The sequence below is a fragment of the Anas platyrhynchos genome, chromosome 1 (assembly GCF_047663525.1).
Source record: "Anas platyrhynchos isolate ZD024472 breed Pekin duck chromosome 1, IASCAAS_PekinDuck_T2T, whole genome shotgun sequence".
NCBI lineage: Eukaryota > Metazoa > Chordata > Aves > Anseriformes > Anatidae > Anas > Anas platyrhynchos.
The window spans coordinates 35,935,660-35,958,778 of record NC_092587.1 but is presented as its reverse complement, the minus strand read 5'-3'; the positions used below and the strand labels follow the sequence as shown (position 1 = coordinate 35,958,778).

Below are 23,119 nucleotides of genomic sequence, written 5' to 3'. Positions count from 1 at the left end.
AAAACTTTTCAAAAGATGTGTGTTTTGCAAGGGATAGAAACATTAAGGTTTTATCTGAATTTGAATGTTTGAATGAGATAGGCATGATGGAAATTAGAATGGGAATCAAACAACAACCCCACCCCAGAGGATTTGCTTGAGGAGCCTGACTTAACCTTAAAAAAAAAAAAAAAAAAAAAAAAAAAAAAGGCACCATTTGCAATTACTGTCCTTGGAGGTTAAGTTACACTTGAAAGCTTTGGAGAGGAAACTAGAGACTGCTGTATTACACTGTACTAGCAAACTGCAGATTCATAGAAACAGGTGACTCAAAAGAGTCAAGTAGTCAAGTGCAAATCCCACATGGATAAGAAATATCACAAGGGAATGTAGTTAATAAATACATACTTCCTTGATGCTATGTCCTATGGTTTTTCTGCTCATAGCCTTGGCACAGTTTTGTGTGAACTTCAAAAAGCAAAAGGTCTCTATAAAAGAGGAAACTATCTATAAATGCCTCCAAAAACCCTTCACCTTTAGTCCTTTGTGACCAAGACTTTCCAAGTTCTCAGGAAAAGAATTGTGGGAAGCAGAGATGCACTGATTTCTCTTCCAGCCATGGCCTGACCACCTGAAGATATCTGTGACGTGATGCTATACAAAGGGTCTTTTGGAGGCAGATCAAAGCAGCGTAAGATAAGCCTTGCTGTTCACCGTGTGATCTGCCAGCTTTTCTGGGTGGGAACTTCAGGTCTAGCTCCTTACAGTGGCTCCTTGCAGTTCATTTCCCAGGACATATGTCTGAAACAAGTTGGGAGCCCAAGTCTGCTTTCTGGAGTACGTGTCATCATCTGTTGTTTTGGGGTACTTAGGAGCAAGACAGAAATTCTAGAAAGGACAGAGAGAGAAGCTCTGCAATGCACAGCATCTTCAAGCCATATAACAGGGAGCTACAATTGCCCTGGGCAATGGTAGTGGAGGATAAGCATCCCTAGATGCACATATCCCTGTCAAAGAGTCTTAGGCATAAGAAGAAGACACGTTCATGTGTAACAAAGACACTCTGTTTTAGCCTGCACTGAGTCTAGGTGTCTGACTCAACAGGCAAGCAAGAGAGAGGAAAGGGTGGAAAAACTGAGTAATTTGTTTTCGTTGTTGCCTTTTTATTTTATTCTTCAGATACGTGGTCATTCCTTTCCATTTTTCTTACTTCCATGTTGCAGGACACCTCCTTCCCTGGTGTAATCTTTCTTCACCACCCCTACTGACATCCCAGCTGTGCCTTGCAATAGCCTTTCTCCTCTCCTGTTTCAGGGGTGTTTCTGGCAGCTTGTTAATTAAGTAGAGTCCCTGTGCTGATAAATTTCCTTTTGGTGCCATTGTGAAATACTGAATAGCATCAGAAACTTCCTCTAAACTGAGCAAACAGTTGGATCCAAGTCAGAAAGCTTTCTATTGAGCCCAAGATGCCTATGAGCAAGAAAGAAAAGAGAGAGATTGTTTTCTGATGAAGTCACAGCAAACAGTTGACTTATGGCTTACTGCAGAAAGGAAGGGTAAAATTTAATGCAAAACGAGAGCTTAGGTACCTATTCTTCCTCAAACTAAAAGCCACTCCATCCCTTCAGGGCTTCTCTGTCCTTTAATGACTTCCTTATTAATCTGTGTATTGTATTCTTGCCAGTCACATCTCATTTTGGACATCTCTGAGCATCTCAGCTTGGGAGACTGGTTCAGTTCTGTCTTTGTTAGAAACAACAACAACCAACAAAAAAAGTACAAGCATTTTCTAAGAAGGACCAAAATCTGCTTCAGGTTTCAGCTGAATCAGAGTAGCTATTCTGTGAGCAACTCAAGTTTTTGTTGCACTTAGCCCTCAGACTCCAGTTAGCAAAAGCCAGAAGCCAGCCTGTTGTGTGGGTTGCTTATTGCTCAAATGAGTCTGCTGTTTACAGAAAGGCACTTGTGTGTTGCATGCCAAACGGAGGGAAGGACAAATTCCTCTTCCCTTCTTTACAAATGAATTTTTGGGAGCAGAAAACCCCAACACTTCTCCAGAAATTAAAATGCCACAATATTGGGATGTCCCAAGTCAACTAATCTTTTTTTGTGTGTGTGTGTATGTTTTTGGTGTGTGTGTGTCTTTTAAGTAACATGTAACATATGATTTGAGTTAGACCACATAATGTAAACATTGTTAAAATAGAAACTAAAAATCATAAAGTTTAATAAAAAATGTGAGCATGAGGTCTTGTTGACACTGCTTGAAAATTTTTTTAACTTCATTTCACTTTCACTAAATCTAGCAAAATCCACCCAGAATGTTTCAGCCACCTTCCTTATGAAATATTATTCCATTTTTCCTGTCAGCTTTATACTCCACTTTTTGGGATCAAACTGGTCTTGTTTCATTCAGCACTGTTCTTTTATACATACATCATCTGATGTTGATTAATGGGACAGAAGGCAGTGCTCAAAATCATCCTGCCAACTCCCATTTTTTCTTTTCTTTTTTTTTTTTTTTTACAAGTCTCTGCTACCTTGCAGAGACTTTTTTCTGTGTAGTTCTTCAGCTTTTCTGCTTGGAGGTTTGTAACTGGCAGATAAAGGGATTTTGCTTATCATCTTGGTTATATTTTTCCACTTCGCTCTCATCAGCAGCAAACAGTACTCCAATTTCTTCTAAACTTTCTGCTCTTTGGTACTCTGGTCACAGACTAAAGCCTGATGTGGTAAATCAGGGTGGCCCAAAATCAGCTGCCACTGGAGCTGGATGCCACTCCTGGGACATCCACTCCCCACAGGCTGTTATTGATGGTGATGGGTTTTGGCTGTCTTGATGCCGATGGGATGCTCTTTCCCCATAAATCCTCCTCCTTCCTCCCTCATCCTGCACAGCCTCCTGCGGCCACTGCTGTGTTGTCTGGATCTCTGGTCTAAGCCACTAAAAGACGTTGTGAGGATAAAGCTGGGGAGGCAGATTTCCTGTACTTCACCCTGAAGTCATGTTCTCTGGTAAGAACTTCCAGAAAATGAAGGAAAAGGAGGTTCTTGTCTGCTGGGGCAGTGTTCCCAGCCTCAAGAGCAGCTCACTGTTTCCTCCAAAAAAAATGGCAACAGCATAGAGGGAGGCATCCCACAGACCAGTTGTCACAACTAAAGAGCTGTGTAAAACCCACAGCTCAAGCTGGAAGCTTGGACTGGTTTAGAGACACGTTGCGCCCCAGGAGGACAGGCGAGGGGCATCTTGCTGTCACGTCTCAGCTCCCTTTGATAGCCCCAAGGATCTTCCAAACACTGGTGGAAGAAGGAGTCCACCCTGCCTGAGCTGAGAGCACCATCTGAAGGTAGCTAGGGACCTAAACTGACATCCTCTTCCCATCCTGAGGTGGCCTGAACTTAAATCAAGATGCCATGACACAGCTGCTGGATTGCAACGATGCTGTATATGATTTCAAAAGCTGAGAAGGGAGCCTGGGTATAAAACCAGGCAACACATTCATACTGCAACACTTCTTCTGAGGGTTATGATTTCAGGGCTACATTGTACGAGGCATTCTCCACCCTAGTCCATCTCTGCATGGGAATAGTGAGCAAAACAACATAAAGAATACATTTCATCTGTAACGATCTCCATCTGTGAAGGGCAGAGCTGGAAAATCGTGTAGCCACGTGTTCTGCCTAACAGAAGAGCAAGTGGGACTTACCCTCTGTTCTTTGATCCTGGATGGAGTTTAAAAGCTGGTGAATAGTCATGATTCACTTTAGCAATCCAATTTCCAATTAGTCCATCCATTGTGCTAGAAAAAGAGAAGGTAAAAGAAGGAATTCCTTTTCGTTTCTACACACATGTGATGGCTCTCTACATCACTGTCAAAATACCTTCATCAAAGCTTTCCATATCCTCCAACAGCACCTCAAAGCAGAACACACCTCTGAAAGAAAAATAGCTGTGCTTCACTCGTTTGCCATTCACACAGTTCTAGTGACAGCAACATCCCAGCGCATCCACCTTCTCCGAGCCTGTCATTTGTAGCACTGAAATAAACCGAGACTGAGTGATTTTAACTTTCAAGTAGCTCTACAGTGATATTATGTGTGTAGTAATTCCCTCAAATGACTTTAATTTTACTGGAATGACTCTAGTGAGTGTAGAAATATAGTCTTAGATATGTACTTAGCTTCTTTCCAGCTTCTGGCTCTTATTTGAGAAAAGTTGCTTTTAAAAGGCAGGTCATTTATTTGCTGCTGTGAATTTGAATGATCACTGGTGTCTTCATGTTTGAGGACAGCACTATGTTTCACACCAAAATATAAGAAATTGTGCACTGAGTCTTCAAAGACATCCAGGTTCAAAGTAGGGGTAAGAACTTTGGGAAATGTTTTTTTCTTTCTAATATCCAAATTTAAACAAACAAACAAACAAAAAAACTTGAACTTTTCTTCATAGTTAAGAGAGATGTAAGACATCCATAAACAAGCTGGTTTTGGTTTAGTTTTGTGAAGAAAACTGAGGTAGTTTATCTTCTGGTATAGCAGATGTAGCTATACGTACCTGATACTAGCAGCTGAGCATCCAATTAAAAAAGGTTTTTTTTTTTGGCTGAGTCAATATCTAACTGTGAGAGCATGTAACATAGCAGAAAGACTAAAAAAAAAAAAAAAATGTAAAAAAAAGAAAAGCAAAGTAGTATCTAGTTCATGGTAGAAGTGTAGGTGTCAACATGGCCCTGTTCCTCTCCAGACGGTACATGCAGGTCACCACAGCGTGTTGGTACAGAGGTAAATCACAAAGCTCTTTCACGATCTTCCCTGGAAAGCTGCAGACACACCACAAACTTTGAGAAAGTAATTCAAAATATATATGAAAATTAAAAATATATATGAAATGGAAAGCTGGACAAGCAACACATTACATCCAGGTTGGATACTGCACTGCACAAGTTTTTACCAGCTTTGGGAAATGCTGTTAAACCACTTAGGCATGAAAGGAGGGAATGAAAGGAGGAAGGAAATGAAAATTACTTATTTTGCTACTTTTAAATAAATGCTAAGTGGAAGTAACCCACATGGCCTCCTTCCAACCCCTCACAGCACCAGGGAGGCTGGGGCAGGCCTGGCCCACCTGTGGCGTGTGGCCCACCAGCCCCATGGCACGGGTCGGCCCTCAGCCTCCTGCCCAGACTCGTGTGGTGACATTGTGACATGAGGTACATGGGTGTCCTTAAAGGAGAAAACCTGTATACTCAAAATATAGGCTAGAAAAGGATGTCTTCTGGTACTCCCTTTCTTACCCACCTGTGCTCTCTTTCCAACTACCATCTCAGCACCTGCAGCCGCTTCAGCTCAGCCTGACCAAAGCACAGCCGGTCTTTTCCTTGGTCAGAGTTGCCCAGATCTCATTTTTTTACTCACTGAAATGGAGAGCAGGTTGGGAAATGACACGGGAGACCTATTAGGGGTTATCCTTAACGTAGGACGCATATTTAAATTATAGCATTGATATCTTTCAAGCTTTCTTTCATTAATCTGCATAACTCCCATGTTGAGATTATTCCCCGCAGAGGAGTTCTGTGTTCTTTTTATATAATGTGTGTGTATATATATATAATGTGTATTATAATATATATATGTAATCCACAATGTAAAATCTAAACAAAAGCAGGTGCTCACATTTCCCTCTGCCACCCGTTTCTGGTTGGCAGCCTTTCCAGTGGATGCACAGACCCCTTTATCTCTACTTTTTTAAACAATAACACTGCTGCCTGCAATTTTAGAAGAGGTCAATGTCTTCCACCCCTTTCACCCTTATGAACCCACAGCCCAGAGGATGAAACCCATTCACCCTGTGCACAGGGCACACAGCCGTGTCCTCGTGTCCTGGAACTTGGCTGTGAGTCTGCAGTGGTGCCACCACAAAAGAGACAGAGAAAATACCCCCTTGTGCCCTCAAATAGACAACTCTCAAAAGTTAAGACGCTGCTTAGCAGGATGGGAACTGCTCGGGCTCAAGGACACTGATCATGGACATCCCTGAGGTATATGAGGAAGAAAATAAAAGTACTGTTGGAAATGCTTCTCTCATTTTGCTAGGAAGCTGGTGCACACGTGGACCTGAGAAAGTCCTAATTGCTGAGGACAGAACTGCAGGTGGACAGAGGGGGCAAGTAATTCTTCAAGGCAGAGGATCCACAGGTGAGAGACCTGAACACAGAGGCTTGGAAATCACTCAGGGGTTGAAAGAGTAAGGCCTTCAGGGTAGGGCAGTGAGGAACTGAGAAGGGCTACTATTAGTTTAGCTAAGTTTTGTTTTTACAGAAATTTAACAACAACACTTTTTTTTAAGCATTAGGGTTGAACAGCTTCACACCAGCAATTATGATAGAAATAACCCCGAGACAGGACCACAGCTGATTCATCGCTGACTGTGTCTGATGGTTATTGCTGACCCACTCTTAGGACAAAGTAAATTCATACGAGGCACACAGTGAACTTGGCAAGCTTCCTTCACCTGCCTGCCACCTGAATTGTGTTTGCCAGCTCCTTCCCCAGAGATAAAATGCGTTTTACCACTAACTGAGAAGCCTTTTTTGGTGTTTTACTGTATTGCTGTAGGCATTTTTTCACAAGACACACTGCTGGGCTGTCTGTACTTTGGTCAATGCGAGGAGTCCAACAGAGCAGTGCGAAAACAAGGGTGGATGACTGGGTAACTGCTTCACACCTGATCAAGGATTAAAATAAATTGTAAACACTAAGCTGTGTGTAGTGCCCTTCCTCGGGATTGTAGTTTAGCCACATGGCAGGCTTCGTGTGGAGCAACAGTGGCATCTAGTGAGCACAGCTAGATTACCGGGAATTTGTCTGAACAGGGAAAGCCAGGGCATGGACCAAGGGCAGGGGAGAGATCCAGCATGGACTGGGGAACGTGTCCACCACCAGCAACGTGTCTCCTGTCCCTCTGCCAAACACACCGTGGCCTGTCTGCTCCCTCGGGAGAGGGGCCTCTTCTCCTAGAGTGCTGGGGGCCAGACAGCAGGCAGCCTTGTTGCAACTGGCTGAAAAGCTTACTAGTGTCATTAGGAGGGTGAGGAAAACTGCAATTACAAATCCCTGTCATGAAACAATTAAACAGTTATAAGATTTCTAGCAGCACTTTCAGTGTCTGGAGCTCCAAGCTCGCTCTTCATGCAGCTCTGCTCTCGTTGAACACGTGTGGTTGGTTGCAGGCACGCTGTGAATCAATGGTCTGTGAACATTTTAATATTGCACTTCTGTACCAGTGCTGAACGGCTGCTAGAGACCTAGAGACCTCTCCTACTCTTCTACGAATAAGCCAGCATGTTGCTGACCAAACTTCTCCACTTCTGTGGTGTATCTGCTCTCACTGTCTCCTGCCTTTGAGTCCTGACCCGTACTCACACCTGTGTGTCACTTGGAAATGCCAAGGGACCCATTAGGAAGAGAAAGCAACGCGTGCACACACGCAGCAGAGAAACCATTACTGACAGAGGGAGATTACTGACAGAGATTGATTTAAAACCCAGGAGGAGTGGAGAGCTGGGCAGACCTACACAGAGGCACCACCTCGCTATCACAGCGGCTGTGGCTCCCCTCCAGGCACCGTCACACGCGGGTGACGCAGTCTCCTGGCCTGCGATGTGTGACCAAACCAGAGGCCCTTCCAGCCAGAGGTCTGAACTGTTGGTGGCACTGAAAGCACCACAAAGGTTTGTCGTCTCCTCTACGGATAATTCAGAGCTTTATGCCCGATGAATGTCACTTACCTTTCAGTTGCAAGCAGGAAAGAGATGGGGGTGTGTCTGTAGCCTTTCTCAGGAATGCTGTTTGAATCTCATAGGAGTAATTTTCACAAGACTGATAACTTTAGTTTAGGGAGCACGTACATCTTAGAGCTTACATGGGAGTACTTTGCAGCAAAAACATTATTAAAAAGGTGGTGTTCGAACAAACAAACAAACAAAAAGCCTAATTAAGTTCATAGTGACAGCAGCTGGCACCGTGTAGTGCCAGAATCAGATGGCTGAAGGCTGAGAAGCTGCCCCAGGGGAAGGCTGCCTCTGGATGCACCCTGGGCTACAACGGGGGTAGACACCAGCATGGGATCAGCTCCTCACTGACCTCGGGTAAAACAGCGACAACTCTGAACCCACGAAGCAGGGAGCAGCATGAGGCTGATCTGATCCTTTGATTTGTTGCTTATAAACAACCCCAAAAGAAGCACAGGCATGGAGCTTGCTTTCCCTCAAGCCTTCCTACACCTTTTTATGCTTTCACCCTGTTCACATCCACTGCCTCCACTGCCACTGCCAGCACCGCCTGTCCTCCCTGCTTATTTGTGGCGAGCCGATGTGGTTTGATATGGTTTTATCAGAGGAAGGCTTGGAAACATTTGTGGTTCTTCTTAAATGCGTGGTAACTGCTGCACGCTGATTTTAGGATTAAGCACAGCAGAAACAGCATTTTGCAGGCTGGGGTGCCTGGGCCAGCCCCTCGTCTAGCCTGAAATGATCTCACACTGCCAACAAAATGTGCAAAAGTGGAGCAAAAAAAACAATAAGGACAGTGAGGATGAATTTTTGTCTCCTCGTGCCTCAGTGTAGCTGATGTCAGGTGATGATCTTGGCTCTGCAGGTGTGCCTGCTCGGTGGATGGGCACCAAGTGACACATTGCAGGGAGGTCAAGGAAACTACAAAGCGGTGAAACCACCCACCTTCTTTCTGTACAATTTTACAAGGCTTAAAATACACAACAAAAACATTAAAAGATTCTCTTCTGCAATTCTGAAAAACTGACTTCTACCATCTACCACAGAATCACAGAATTTCTAGGTTGGAAGAGACCTCAAGATCATCGAGTCCAACCTCTAACCTAACACTAACAGTCCTCCACTAAACCATATCCCTAAGCTCTACATCTAAACGTCTTTTAAAGACTTCCAGGGATGGTGACTCTACCACCTCCCTGGGCAGCCCGTTCCAATGCCTCACAACCCTTTCAGTAAAGTTCTTCCTAACATCTAACCTAAAACTCCCCTGGCGCAACTTAAGCCCATTCCCCCTCGTCCTGTCACCAGGCACATGGGAGAACAGGCCAACCCCCACCTCTCTACAGCCTCCTTTAAGGTATCTGTAGAGAGCGATAAGGTCGCCCCTGAGCCTCCTTTTCTCCAGGCTGAACAAGGCCAGCTCCCTCAGCCGCTCCTCGTAGGACTTGTTCTCCAGGCCCCTCACCAGCTTCGTCGCCCTTCTCTGGACTCTTTCGAGCACCTCGATGTCCTTCTTGTAGCGAGGGGCCAAAAAATGAACACAGTACTCAAGGTGTGGCCTCACCAGAGCCGAGTACAGGGGGACAATCATCTCCCTAGCCCTGCTGGCCACACTGCTTCTTATGCAAGCCAGGATGCCGTTGGCCGTCTTGGCCACCTGAGCACACTGCTGGCTCATATTCAGCCCACTATCAACCATCACTCCCAGGTCCTTCTTTGCACAACTCTAACTATCATCAGAATCAAATCAAATGCCCATCCATTCAGACCTTCCATTTGATGATGCAGAAGAGAGTTCTCAGAAATAAAGCTCAATCTGACCTTAATAGAAGTTTCTCAGAAAAAGACTCAATAAGTTAAAAAAAAAAAAAAAAAAAGAAAAAGGTGTTTCAGTTGCATGGAAGAAAGCAATGAGGCTTCATTGAGGGAAACTGCCTCAAGGAAAACTAAACCCAGAGCTTTGTGTGGTAGAGACTGCCACTACTGTGTTCCCAATGTCCTTGATGCTGCAAAGCCACCCTTACATCTGTAGCCACAGACCCCACTTGATGAATTAGAGAAAAATAATTGGAAATTTCTCTGTAGGTTGCTGGCTCTCTGGACCTATCCTTCATGTTTCTCCTCAGTACCAAGCAACTAAAATGATTTTGCTGTCTGTTCAGCAGATATATTTCAGGTAGATTAAACCTCCTTTGCAGTTCCAAGCAACTCAGTAGTGCTAGTGATGGGAAACAAGAAAATTGAAAGCCATTTCAGAGAAAATTTCCTGCTGCAAACAGCACCAAACTAATGCACAGAGTTGCTGTGATTCCTTCGCCTCAATCCTAACAGTCCAAGTACAGTACAGGCCCCTCAGAGCACACTCATCAATTATTGATTAGATCTGAGTCAATACTTTATTGGCATTTCTTCTCACCCAATCATTATCTGTGCGAAGCTTGCTAGTTTTCCATTACCTAATCACATCTTAATGTGCTGAAAATCCATGCATGTACTTGTGACATTTCAGCAGTTTTTTCAGCATGACAATCCTTTTATTTTTACTAGTCCCACGTACAGCTGCATGATATGCTAAAGCTAGGTAAAAATTGGGAAAATGATTCACAGTAAAATTTTGAAAAGAAGTGCATTTCTTTTAAATCAAGGCAGAAACAATTCTCATACAGTCCATGGTCAGTGACTAAATTCTACATTATTTTAAATTGACTTAGTGCTACAAATAATCATTAGCAACAATACTACTTAACCTGAAAATAAGGCAGGGGCAAAATCTGATCTACAACTGTTTTAAATTTATAGTGTTCATACTTGTATATTACTTCATATGCATACACCTGTATAAAATACAACAGTGAAATAAAATCATCCGCACAACAATAAACAGGGTATATTGTACAGCTAAAACCGGTAGCACATCCTAGAGATCATGGGACACATTAATAAATAGACAGTGATATATTAATTTGCAAATTTAACTAACAATTTTAACTGAGGATGATATTACATACAATGGGGTCGATTCATCATCACTGCCTTTACACCAGTTTCAAGTCAGGGCAGCTTCAAGTCACGAGAAACTCGGAAGTAAAAAGGTCGTGAATCACAGTTAATGCATACAGCATGGCAGACCGGTAGTATTTTAAGAGCAACCTGGTTTTTTTTTGGAGTCAGAATGCTTGATTTTGCAACCCTGAAGCTGAATTATCCACAGTTAGCTTCTCTGCCTGCTTAATACATATGTATCTGTCATTTGTCTCGCAGTGTTCACCAGCTTTACAAGACTTTAGTGGGGGACACATCCAAAATCTAGGCTTCTGAGGAAACGTTGTAAGAAACTGGCAAAAGGGACTGACTTGGAAGTAAACACTCAGCTTATAATTTAGCCGTTTTTGTTTCACAACGAACCAGAAGCATGCCAAGGAACCCCATGATAGCCCAACGTGTCCAATCCACTAACATCGTGGCTGATGTGCTGGGTTTTAATGAGAAGTGGCACCCTAAGTATCTAATCGCTCTATTTATAGAATTTAAACTCCTAAACTACTTTGGAACATTCGTATATTTTACCTACTGCTAAGCAGGCAAATACATTTTAATTACAAAACTGGTTGCAAACTAGGTAGTATTTTTAACATACATTAAAGCCAAAATGTATACAATATTCAACACAACTGTATGTCTAGTTCATTGTTCCTTATGCCTAATTTTGCAGTGCTGCAATGCCCCAGCAGTTGTATGTAACAGAAAAGGAGCAAACCAGTGTTGTAGATGGGCTCATGCCTGTTATTCTCACACTCACTGATCACATTTATAGGAAAAACACTATCAGCAGAGGACTGCCACGGGAAGAGAAGCGTGACATGCTGTTGGAGGATGCCTGAAGCCAGATGGCCCCGTATAAATAAGTGGCAATGCTTGACACCGAAAGTGATACTGTAGATTGCTAGGGCTGCTTGTGCTTTTGTTAGTTGTGGCTTCTCCAGCTACTCATGGAGCATAATAACGAGGTCTAACAGGGAGGCTGTGTAACAGTCATAAAAACTGCTTTATGGTTTTGCTGCACCAGGCAGACAATTTGTCCTTACAGCCTTGAAAGAGACAGGAGGCAGCCACGGGGGCCTACAGGGTTAAAGGCAGCTGGTGATTTCATGCCTGGATTAGATTTAAAGAAATAGTATGCTTCACACTGCAAATCAAGGTTTATTTTACCACAGAACCATCAGAATCGACAATAGGGCACCAAAGTGCATCTTCACTAATCTATCCCATGGCAACACGGGAGCACAACTTTCAAAGACACATATTTATACATCTGGTAACCACTTTTGTCCTTGTTACTTAATTAAAGATCAGAAACTCTTTGGGACTCACATACACACAAACATAATAAAATAAAATAAAATAAAATAAAAATACATTTTTCCCTGTCAGAAATGGAAAGTGCCATGTGGTACATCATCGTTTCTTGGTCCCACTGTTGCCACTCGCTGCTGACTTACTGAAACTTCTACTCATCTGTGGGAAGTGTACGGTTGGCGTTCTCTCGGTGGGGCCGTACAGCCCTAAATTCCTGGCTGTAGCTGACTTCCGAAGAGGCTTGACACTAGGGAAAGGATTGAAGACTTGTGGCTTTGGGATCCCAGGCTGGGGGGATTTCGCCAGGTGCCCACTGTCACTGGACAAACTACTCGACTCAGATAAACGTGGCTGGCAGGACTGACTGGGTGTTGACTCAGCATCAGTTTTGTTATCTGAGACGAGTTCCAGTGCTTCCAGTTTTAGCTGAACCACTGACACGTCTGTAGTGCTGTCTGTAGAGACGGGGTCAGCAGGCTGCTGCTGGTCAGCTTTTCGCGTAGTCCTGTCATCCAAACCACCTCCTTCTTCTCCAAAATCAGAGTGTTTGGAAGTCTCCTCCTTGGCACCAGGACTGTTTGTTTTACAGCTCTCGCTCTGCTCATCTATTAGTCCTACGGTATCCCCATGCCCCTGCTGGTCTTTAGCTCTGGCAATATTCTTTCGATGAACTCGTATGTGAGTGCGCCACGGAGAGTTCAGTTTTGATTTAATATCTTCTTGGGGAATGGGAGACATCTTCCCTGGAGCATGGCTTGGGATGTGGATAACAGCATTCTTGAGAGACCTGTTATTTGATTTCATCTTCTTTCCTAAGAGGAGGTGGTTTATCACCGGGGAGTGGTTTACCTGAGAAGGGAGGAGGCTGGTAACTGGCCCTTTGTCTGAAAGAAAGAGTTTAAAAGAAACACAGTATTGTTAACATCAGAACAAATTAATGTTCAAAGGATCTGCCAGCAAAGAAACCTTTCTTGAGGTATAGCAGAGATTTGTAGGACTGACTTCTAGTAAAATCACTGAATTCCTCTTACATCTTGGAGTTGAACACAAAGCTAAAAGTGCTGTGGTAAAGATTTCCCATCTTCCCTCCCTGCTTCTACACTATGGCTGAGTCCTGAGCCAGAAAAATAAATAAATAGACTGTAACAAATGCAGCTCCTCCATTTTTGGAATTGCACTGTAGCTGGAAGTTTAACATTAATATTGGCTTCTGATGTCTGTCCCCCTCCTTCATTTCTCTTCCAGCTGTAAGAGGCAATTCAGTCCCTGCACGAAGTCAGGCACATAAGCCCCTCCTTGTGTGTGAGGCTTGTGTGACTGGAGAATGAAATAGGATATTGTTAATAGATAAAACCACACCAACTTATTTCTATTAGGTTCTCTAATTAAACCACTGCAGTAAATCCAGGATTAGGTAATTAGGTGAGAGTTTGATTAAACCACAAAAACAGCCCTGAATCATGATTAGTAAAATTAGAATGGTTTTTGAATTATTTTTTTTTTGGCAGTCCTTGGGAATCAACATCTTACTGTTTGCACTGTTTCTGCATGGCTGCTGCCTTTGTTCAAAGCAAGAACCTTGCCACTATTGGAAAGAAAAAAAAAAACAAAACTTCTTACAAACGATTGTACACCCATTAAAAACCTTCAGCTGCTCTGTTCAGGCTAACCTCCACGTCCTTGAGTACCAACTGGGGAACCAGACTCAGAACACAGATGGCTATGTAACAGACTGATGTCTCGTCCAATTTCCAGAGCAGCATCGTTAGGGCTAGGTACACTGTCAGCCACAGAGGAACACTTGGGCCAGTTCCTCAGCTGTGCAACCTGCCATGCCCTGATGAACTCGGGGGAGGTTGGATGATACGTATCAGTTAGGAATCTGCCTGCCCCTTGATCCAAAGCGTACTCATTTCTTCATTTCACTTTTTTCAGTGCATCAGTATGTCAACTCCAAGAATGCCAAAGTTTTAAACTTGTGAAGCAGAGAGAGCAAGACAAGGCACCCAGATAGCAAAGACACTATTAAATACCATTGCTCAGCTGGTCCCTGGGACCTAAAAATATCCCAGGGTCATCATCTTCAGATCCTGACAAGAGAAAAAACAACATCACTGTTTCATTTACAATTTATGTCCAGGAAGTTGTACCCACTCTACTAGTACGGTGTTACACATTGCATCAACCTCTCATTTTCTCTGTTTGGTTTAAAGTAAAATAAGCATATTTGCCTTGTCTCCTGATGAGGTTTGCAATAAATCAGCAAATGAAACGTCTTGATATGTTACCTGCTCTAATATACACATGGTGAGCCTGCTGTTGCTGCTTCTTCTTTATCCTGGAATATTGCTTTTTTAGTGCATTAATATCAGTGGTCATGCGCTCCATCATCATGCTGTTAAAGGCAGCGTGATACTCGCTGCGGCAAGAGTCTATTGCTCCTGGACTGAGCTCTGCGATGTTGCTGGAGCCCAGGCTTTGTTCTTCATTCTGGTCTGCACAGAGCGGGAATAAAGCAAAGATGAGGAGTTAATTGGCATCCTGAAGAATACTGCAGATTATCTGCAAGGCAAGACTATGTCTGGTTCCTATTGTCTTATTTAACTGTAGTCTTTAATTAAAGCTAGGATAATACAGTTTTTTTCACAAAGCTTCAGTATTTCTAAGTATTACATTTCCAGAACTGCTGCTTAAAAATAGAAAAGGTTGGAGGGGGGAGAGAGAGGGTGCACATTTCAAGAGTACATCAATTAACACAGCAATGGAAAGCTATCATCAGTTTTTTAATTACCCTAAAGTACACCAAACCTTCAGTGAAGTAATTCAAAAAATGGTTATTAAAAACGCTCTGTTGATCAAAGATGAGGCTAGCAATGCAAGTTATAAAACACATTACAGGCAAGAAGGCAGGAGGTTAATCAACTGACCTAAGGGATAGTAGCAAGAGGCATCAAGAAACAGTTACAGTGCCCCAGGGAATAAGCTGCCAGTAGCAAGAGAAGGGATAGATACGGAGCAGCAGAGCAGTCAGGCAACTTCAGAGCCTTTCTGATTAACAGCCACAGAGCAACAGAAGCAGCGCAATTTATTTTCACAGCTGTTTCTGATGCATCACTAAACTGGCACTCCAGGGTCAAGGGGATAATTCTTTTCCGAGGGATGTTTGTCTTGGGCTTAGTTTGCAATAGAAATGTGATGTTCTGACTAAGTGCTAGCTTGAAGCAGCAGGCAGAGACTTAAAGTCCCTCAGGAAGGAAAAAACAAAAATCAGGAGGACGATCCCAGCATAAAGTTCTCAACAAAACCAAGCCACATGAACGATGATGTGTAATCAGGTAACAGTGACTGCTACATCAGTCTGCTTCCCCTTCTACTCATCCACTTTTAAACAACAAACAAACAGAAATAATAAAACAACTGCTATAGCCTCTCCCAGGGCATCCTAAAATCAACACTGATCATCACTTCATAAAGGCCACTGCGAGATGCTCTGCTCTTCTCATATGCATCAGAATTTTTCTCTTGTGAGCATTTGCACAGTTGAATATGTAATTCTGTCAGAAGTTTAATTTCAATGGAAGGATTTGAAGAAATGGTAGTAACATTTTGTCAGAACACCCTACACCATACCCCCCCCTTTTTTTTTGTTGTTTTGTTTTGTTTTTAATGTGAATATACCCGAAATATACAACAGTTTGAAGTTTTGCCCAATAGGTTAGTGAAGTTATCTGCAGAATTTACTCCTCACTGAGATGTTCCAATACTATACATGCTAATACAGGTCAAGATTATTTATGAAAGGATAGTCTTCAGAAGATGCTGATTATCTAATAACTCTCTAGGAAATAAGCACAGATTTAGGATAGACTTCCTTTTCACATATTCACTTCCTTTTTTTATGTGTGTAGGCAACACCATAGTTGGTGTTTGCCATAGGCAAAAACCATAGGTTTTTGGTTTTAAACATTATTGTAGCAAAATTCATACCCCATGCTATTATTGATAGCATGCATGCAGCCTTCAAAATCGACTCTGACTTCCTCAAGGACTGCAGAGCCAATATCTGCTGTAATCCCTATGTGAATTCAAAATCCAATTTGCATAGCAGCTTTCATAGTTGAACGTACAAATGATTCCTCAAGGTCACACAGATGTAACTACATTTTTCAAAAGTAACTGAAATACTTTTACCTTTCATCTGTTTCTGGTACTTTTGGAGCTCTGGTGCCAAAAACCCACTTAATGGTCCAAGACAGCCAATTGCATTGACAATTGAGTCTTCATCATCTAGGTCGTTCTCCTCGTCGCTGTCTCTGGTTCTGCCTAGCCTTCTGTCAAATGAGAATGTAAGGGAAAAAATAGAGGCATTCTTACATATGAAACATCTTTACAAAACGTTATTATCTTCTTCAGGTGCATATAAGGGAAGACACTACCTGTCATATCGCTATCCTGTAGGGTAAACAATGATCCTATATGCAGTAAGAAGCATTTGAAACTCACCCTGAAAGTGAAGTTGACTTTACTGCTGCAGGGAAAGGAGTAATGTTGTACGTGTATTTCTCCCTTAATTCTGCCAGTTGTGGAAAGGGAAACTGAGCCATGGTATAAACAGTCTAGGGGAAAAAAAAAAAAAGGAAAAAAAAAAGCAGGTTTTAAAATTGTCCCTCTAACCAACAGTCGCACAAAAGATTTCTCCCTGAACAGACTTTCAGTCTTGCCATAAGAAAATGTAAACGGTCTAGTTCTGTGACTCAGTCGATGCTTCCTGTAAGAAAAATAAAGACTGGCTCAATAGAAAAATACAAGGTTCATAGTTTTAAAAGTATGTAAGATAATATGAGAGGTAGCACCCTTTCCAGCTACTGTACCTATTTAATAATCATTACCAGTCCTCTCCTTGCCAGCACATATGCATCGCTGAGGCTTTAGGCATCTTCCTGCATTTCTGCTCAAGTATTCAACAGGCATTGACAATCCTCATCGTTTGGGAATTGTTAACAGATCCCTTACATCACCTGAGTCACAGTCAAACAGGAAGGTCCCAAAATTATGCAGCTAACAGACAGTTTTTATTTATTTTTTTAATTGTGAGAGAAGAGACTTGTCCTACCATGGACCAAAAAAAAGTCTCTGCAACTCTCTGAATGCAACATTGCAGTACTATAACTTCAAATAAGAAGCCCTAATACTATTTTATTTATTTCAATACCCAGAGTTAACAAGATAAATAGTAGCAAATTTACTTGCTTTCCATATTAGTTTTGCTTTAATTCATTCTGCAATAAAAGAATGTGTGTCACCAGCCAACCTGGCATAAAAATATGTAATATTCATTGCAGAATCACTGCTGATTTGTTCTTACCTATTTTAGTAGTCCTTTTTCCCCCTACTTTTGCACTGAAAAAAAAAATAAACCTGAAACATCATTACTCAGAGCTGCTTTGAAAAACCAAGCTTTTTTGAAAATTAAAGGTCTTCTGAAAGGCAGCAGCGTAAAAAAAAAATCTCATTAGCTATGAAAGGACAGCTTCGTTTCTTTTTCTGTCCCATAAAGTCAGTGACATTTTCATGTGAAGGCAAATAGCTTCAATTAAGATGAAAGGAAATTTAGAACAATTTCTATTTAATTCATTCATGAACAGTGCTTTGTGCTAAATCCAGTGAGATTCAAGGCTGGACCTTTCCTGATAGGAAAAAAAAATACATATATACGTTTCTCCAGTGGCAATGATGTAAGCAATTAGGGGCAGGAAGAGTACTCCTGGCCGGATCAGGCACAGGGCAATGGTGCAGCTCAACAGGCTTCTGCATGAAAAGAATTTTTTGGTTTGAGCTCTGAAAAAACGAAGGCAAGGAGAGCACCTTCCAAAACCCCGAGCAGGAACTGAGAGGCTTTGCCACTCCACACAACTGCACTGCTACTGTGAAAGATAAATATCCTCTAGGGCCCAAACAGTGATACACCGGCAGTCTACCAGACGAAGGAATTTTATGATCTGGAGAAAGCCCTACCTCCGGCCCAACGTGCTTGGCTGTTTGTTTGATCTCCATCGCGCTTTCCTGTGTTTTTCCCCATATGTCTCCACTCCCTCCCTTCACAGAGAAGGAGGTGCGTCTGGAATTTATTTCTAGTTTTTATGTCAACAGCCTTTTCAGGTAACTTTTTCCATATGCCCGTTACGCTTTATGCGAAGCAGTCAGCTTGAGTCCTCCATTTACTCCTCGCACCTACTGGTTTAGATTATGCTTCCAGCTTTTGCGCGTCTCTAATCTGCATCTTTTGCAGATCCTGAGCAATCTCTTTCATTTGTCCACATTTTTAACTTAATTACTTGTTATCAGATTGTAACTAGGAGCCTCACTTGCTATCTAAGAGATTCACAAGCAGATCTTATGCTGGTGCAAATTCCCCTGGACATTCAAAATTCCCCTGGACATGTCAATCAGCACCTGCGATCTCACAGCAATGCTTCAGAGGCAAAGGATCTTGTTCCTAGTTTGCACACAGCTCTGGATGCTTTTTGATTGATTCTGGTGAAACTGTGCCAGTGGGAAACAACCTACAAATAAGAAACACAATGCAGCCAAGCTCATTATCTTAGTTATGGCTGTGAGGGACAGATTCTGGGAACACTAAAAGGCTAGAAAAATACCCTCCCTTCTCAGCTCAAATCAGTAGTGCTTTCTCAGTCCAGTGCCTCTCTAAAAATGCAAAGCCACCTACACCCTCAGCAGAAAGCCATACAAAAGGCCCTGACTGTGACTTCCAAAAGAGAGCAAGTGGTTTTGCTTTGGCAGATAGCTCACAAATGCTTCGCTCAAGCTGTCCCACAACGGGTTAAGGCTTTTCTCTTTTCATTAGAAAGACTAAACAAAAAGCAAAAGCAAAAACAACCCCAAAAGAAAACAGACTAAGTGCTACTCCAGCAGAAAGAGAATACCATCACATCCAGGTAACTGACTACAGCCTTAATCTAAAACTGGGATAACAGAGAGGGATTAACCCCTACTTCCCTCCAACACAGTAAACACACAGGGATGCCTCTCCTTTTCCTGTTTGCTTCTCATCTCCTCTACACTAGAATGTTTCTAAGCCTACAAGCTGAATTAATTTAGCTGCTTGTAAAAACGCTCGCTTTCTGAGAAAGGATCAAAGCGGCTCCTCAACCCAGCCAGCACGCGCTGCTTAGAGAACTTGCAGACACCTGGCAAAAAGCCTCCTGTCTCCATGCGAGAAATGAAGCTTATTAATAGGCCAATAAGGTGACCTTACTGAATACCCTATTTGTTTAGCTTCTAGTCCTAAATACATATGCAGTCTAGCATCTGAAGCGTGCAGCACTTACCCTTTATTTACTTAAAATGTTCACAATGAAAAAAGGAGGAGGCTGTAGGCTTGCCTGCTCCTCTGATCGCTCCAAGCTCTCCTCAGCATAACATGAGAAGAAGTCTTACTGTTTAAGGGCCAAATCCACAAAAGCTGCAAGTCTTCAGTCCAGAGTATATTATTTACTGTCTACATGGGAGGAAGGGAGGGAGGGAAGGGTTTTTAAATGCTGTACTTGCACCAACTACACATGCTGGTGGACAGAATAAGGACAGGAGGCCTCTGATATAACTTAGGTATCTGCCCTGTCAACACTTGCCCCTGAAGCATCAGCCACACCTCCCTCCTCTAGCTCCTAAAGGCAATGGGGCTTTGTTTCCCAGTGGCCTAGAAGTGCCAGTTACTCTTCACTGGCTTAAGCAAGCCTGGGCAGGTAGCTCAGATACAAATGGAAGCATCACACAAGCTTAAAAAAAAATAATAAAAATTGAGATGATCATCAGCAACAGAATGAAGAGAGAAGTACAGAGAAGGCAGAGTAGGATATTAACCCTTTCCCATTGTACAATCACAGAATCACACAGAATCACAGAATTTCTAGGTTGGAAGAGACCTCAAGATCATCGAGTCCAACCTCTGACCTAACACTAACAGTCCCCACTAAACCATATCCCTAAACTCTACATCTAAACGTCTTTTAAATACTAATCTTTGAGTCACCCTGAAAAAGTATCAGAGTAAAATCATTGCTCTGATTCTGATTACAGAAAAAAAAATATGAAAACAAAGCAGTCTAAACACTCACCTCTGGCTAACTTTTCTGGAAAAAGTTAAAGCAACTTATAAAAATGTTGTCAAGCAGCCTGGATCCTTTCTTTAACACACTGGTTCACATTTCTCTATTTTCTTCCCCAAAACAGAGGAAAAAAAAAAACAAAACACATTCAAATGAAGTGGCCAGGCACATGGTGGGATTCATATCCCCTAAGAGCAAACATTTACAGCGCCTACTTCTCTCACCTAGGGTAAAGAAGTGAACACCTCAGATGGGGATGGCTCGACTGCCAACGCCTGCCTTTGGCTTGATGAATGCTACCTGAGCTGTAGCACGGTTTCCTCAGCTGAGAGAACACCCAGAAAACAGGCGTGCTGCTTCTCTTTGCAGAAAACTGAGAACAACCACATTCTCGTATCAATGGCAGTGATATCTTTCCCCAACACTCCTGCCACCATACCAAGAGCTTATTTTTTGCTGAAGCACAAAATGACTTTAATGTATTCATAATAATTACAGCAGTGAAAAGAATCATAGAATCATAGAATCATATCCTGAGTTGGAAGGGACCCACAAGGATCATCGAGTCCAACTCCTATCCTTCCGACCCTCCAGAAATTTACCTATGCCTTATCTTCATTACACACAACAGCAAAGAAAGAAATCCAAGTCACTGAATCCCAGTCAACAAATTTGGCTTCCAATAATGTGTAAAAAAAAAAGTCACCTGTAAACTACATTAATATATCTATCCAACTTCATATGCTTCAGACTTTTTTTCCTCCCCTAAGTAAAAAAATTCAGGTGAATGATGTGCTCTGTATTTGCACCTACTTAACCACCATTTTCTGACTCAACAAAAGTTGACCTGAGAACTGCAGCTTGAAATCTTTATAAAACACCTAAAAAGAAAAATACCAAATGGATATTAGCAAAAAAAATAAATAAAAATACAAGTGCAAATCAATAAAGTTTTATCTGCAATACTCAAAGCCCTTTCCTTTTCCAGAACGTAGATCTTTGTTCTTACACAATGATGTAAGCCTAAGAACTCAATGAGCGCAGTTATCTAAAAATGTCTCTGTTTATAGTTCACTGACACCACCGATGGATTTTTTTAAATCATTTTTTAATAATCAAGGATTTTCCCCCTTCTTACTTGATAAATTTGTATCTCCTGGTGTGTCTACAGAGTGAAAAGGACACAGTGTAATAAATAACTGGGCAAAACAAAAACAAATAGAAAAGAAAACCCTAAAAATTATGACTACGAAGAGATTATACATCTTGCTTGCATAAAACCAATTGGGCACTGTATCACTCCCAACTTTCAGCTGTCAACATATACACAATTTTATCAAATGGAGCCTACTGGTTTTCTATTTTTATTGTATAATATTTTAGCTTTAACTGCAAGCCATCTGCATTTATCTTAAATTTTTATTCCTGGGAGAGTTTAGGTTTCTGCAGCATCTGAATAAAAGTGTAATTCTTCAGAAATCAGCACCAGAAGGATGAACAGAAAACACAAACAATAATTATATCACAATTACTCACCTGCATGAGTTCATTGCTGTCAATCAGGCTGTCTTCCAGCATCTCCTGCGTCAGCTTGCCCATGGTACTGTAAAACTCATCTGCAGTTTCACAACACTCTATTTGCCTACATCAAAACAAATGTTTTTTCTTATTTTACTTTTACACGTGATCACATGCCTCTAAACCAAAATGGAACTTTCTATAATCATAAAATATGCACTTCCATTAGTCACTGTAATTCTTACGTTTATTGCAACCCCCCTTACACTTCCAAATAATAAGACAGTGCACATCACATTATCGTGACTACCTAAGATAAAGGATTCATGCACATACCGACAGGTTATTCGCTCTGCTCCTTTCACTTCTACAACCCAAGGATCAATAAATCCTGTCCGCCTGCTAACACAAGGGAGCTTACCCCTCAGCTCAAAAATGGAGTGACTCTTGCTAAATTCATCTTGTAATGTTCTGCGTACTTGCATTAAAAAAACAAACAAACCAAACAAACACAAGAGTGGGATGTTCTCTCTTACATACACACCTATGAGTTGGTCAGTTTAGCCGAATTTATTATAAAGCCACTGTATAATAGCTTGATTAAGGGTTACACTGGCTTGATTCAATTAGAAAAGCTTCCAGACTTTCAAGGCCCTTCTTCAGGCCTCCAAGAATAAAAATTAACCTTGTTCCCAACAGTTTTTTCAAAGAACCTTCGTCTGACCTCCAAACAGCAAACCCATTAAAGACAGACACAGGGAAGCAAGGCAGCATAACGAACCAGCGATGAGATAGCTGAACACAATCATTTCTTCGCACTTGCAACAATTTCCATTCAAAGATACCAACATGTTTTGCAAAGATTAGTTTAACTTCACATCACCTTCAAGGGGCAAATAAATATTATCTTCACCCCGTGAATGAGAAGCTTACGGGTTAGAAAGACTTGTGTGAAATCCTACAATAAACCTGGAAGAAAATAAAAGTAATACACACTCTCAAGGTTGTTTGTCTGAGATGTATACACAAGTCAATTTTTCCTTCCTAAAAATACCCTGAAGGGAAAGAAACTGTCAGTAAATCTAGCTGTAATAGCTCTAGAAATAGAATGGATCTTTGATCCATCCAGGATGGATATTTCATTGGAAAAAATCATAGTTCTAAAATCACTTTGGCTGAAATCATTATTCTGAGAAAACAGATTGAATGGTCTATTATTCATCCAAGCTTACACCAGGAATTTGAAGAGATGAAAAAATATAGGCTGGAAAAGTAAATTGTGTTTCTTCTCTGGACTTCACCAGAACAGAGAAGCAATATATCATCGGCTTTGTCAAACAGCTCTAAAAT

General features: G+C 41.8%; 1 protein-coding gene across 4 annotated transcripts in view; it reads right to left on the bottom strand.

Annotated features, from left to right (window-relative positions):
• Positions 1 to 10,139: 10,139 nt before the first annotated feature.
• The window catches only part of TBC1D30 (TBC1 domain family member 30), a 49,251-nt gene continuing 36,271 nt past the window's right edge, over positions 10,140 to 23,119 (bottom strand). For 2 of the 4 annotated variants that reach the window (XM_038188056.2, XM_027456300.3), the window contains 6 exons: positions 21,788 to 21,893; positions 16,629 to 16,741; positions 16,317 to 16,456; positions 14,414 to 14,620; positions 14,159 to 14,215; positions 10,140 to 13,009 (listed from right to left, as the gene is read on the bottom strand). In XM_038188056.2, the coding sequence (XP_038043984.2) occupies positions 12,225 to 13,009; positions 14,159 to 14,215; positions 14,414 to 14,620; positions 16,317 to 16,456; positions 16,629 to 16,741; positions 21,788 to 21,893 (1,408 nt within the window). In that variant the 3' untranslated portion in view covers positions 10,140 to 12,224. The remainder of the gene's footprint in view (positions 13,010 to 14,158; positions 14,216 to 14,413; positions 14,621 to 16,316; positions 16,457 to 16,628; positions 16,742 to 21,787; positions 21,894 to 23,119) is intronic. The other 2 variants (XM_038188057.2, XM_027456310.3) reach the window with 1 other exon arrangement.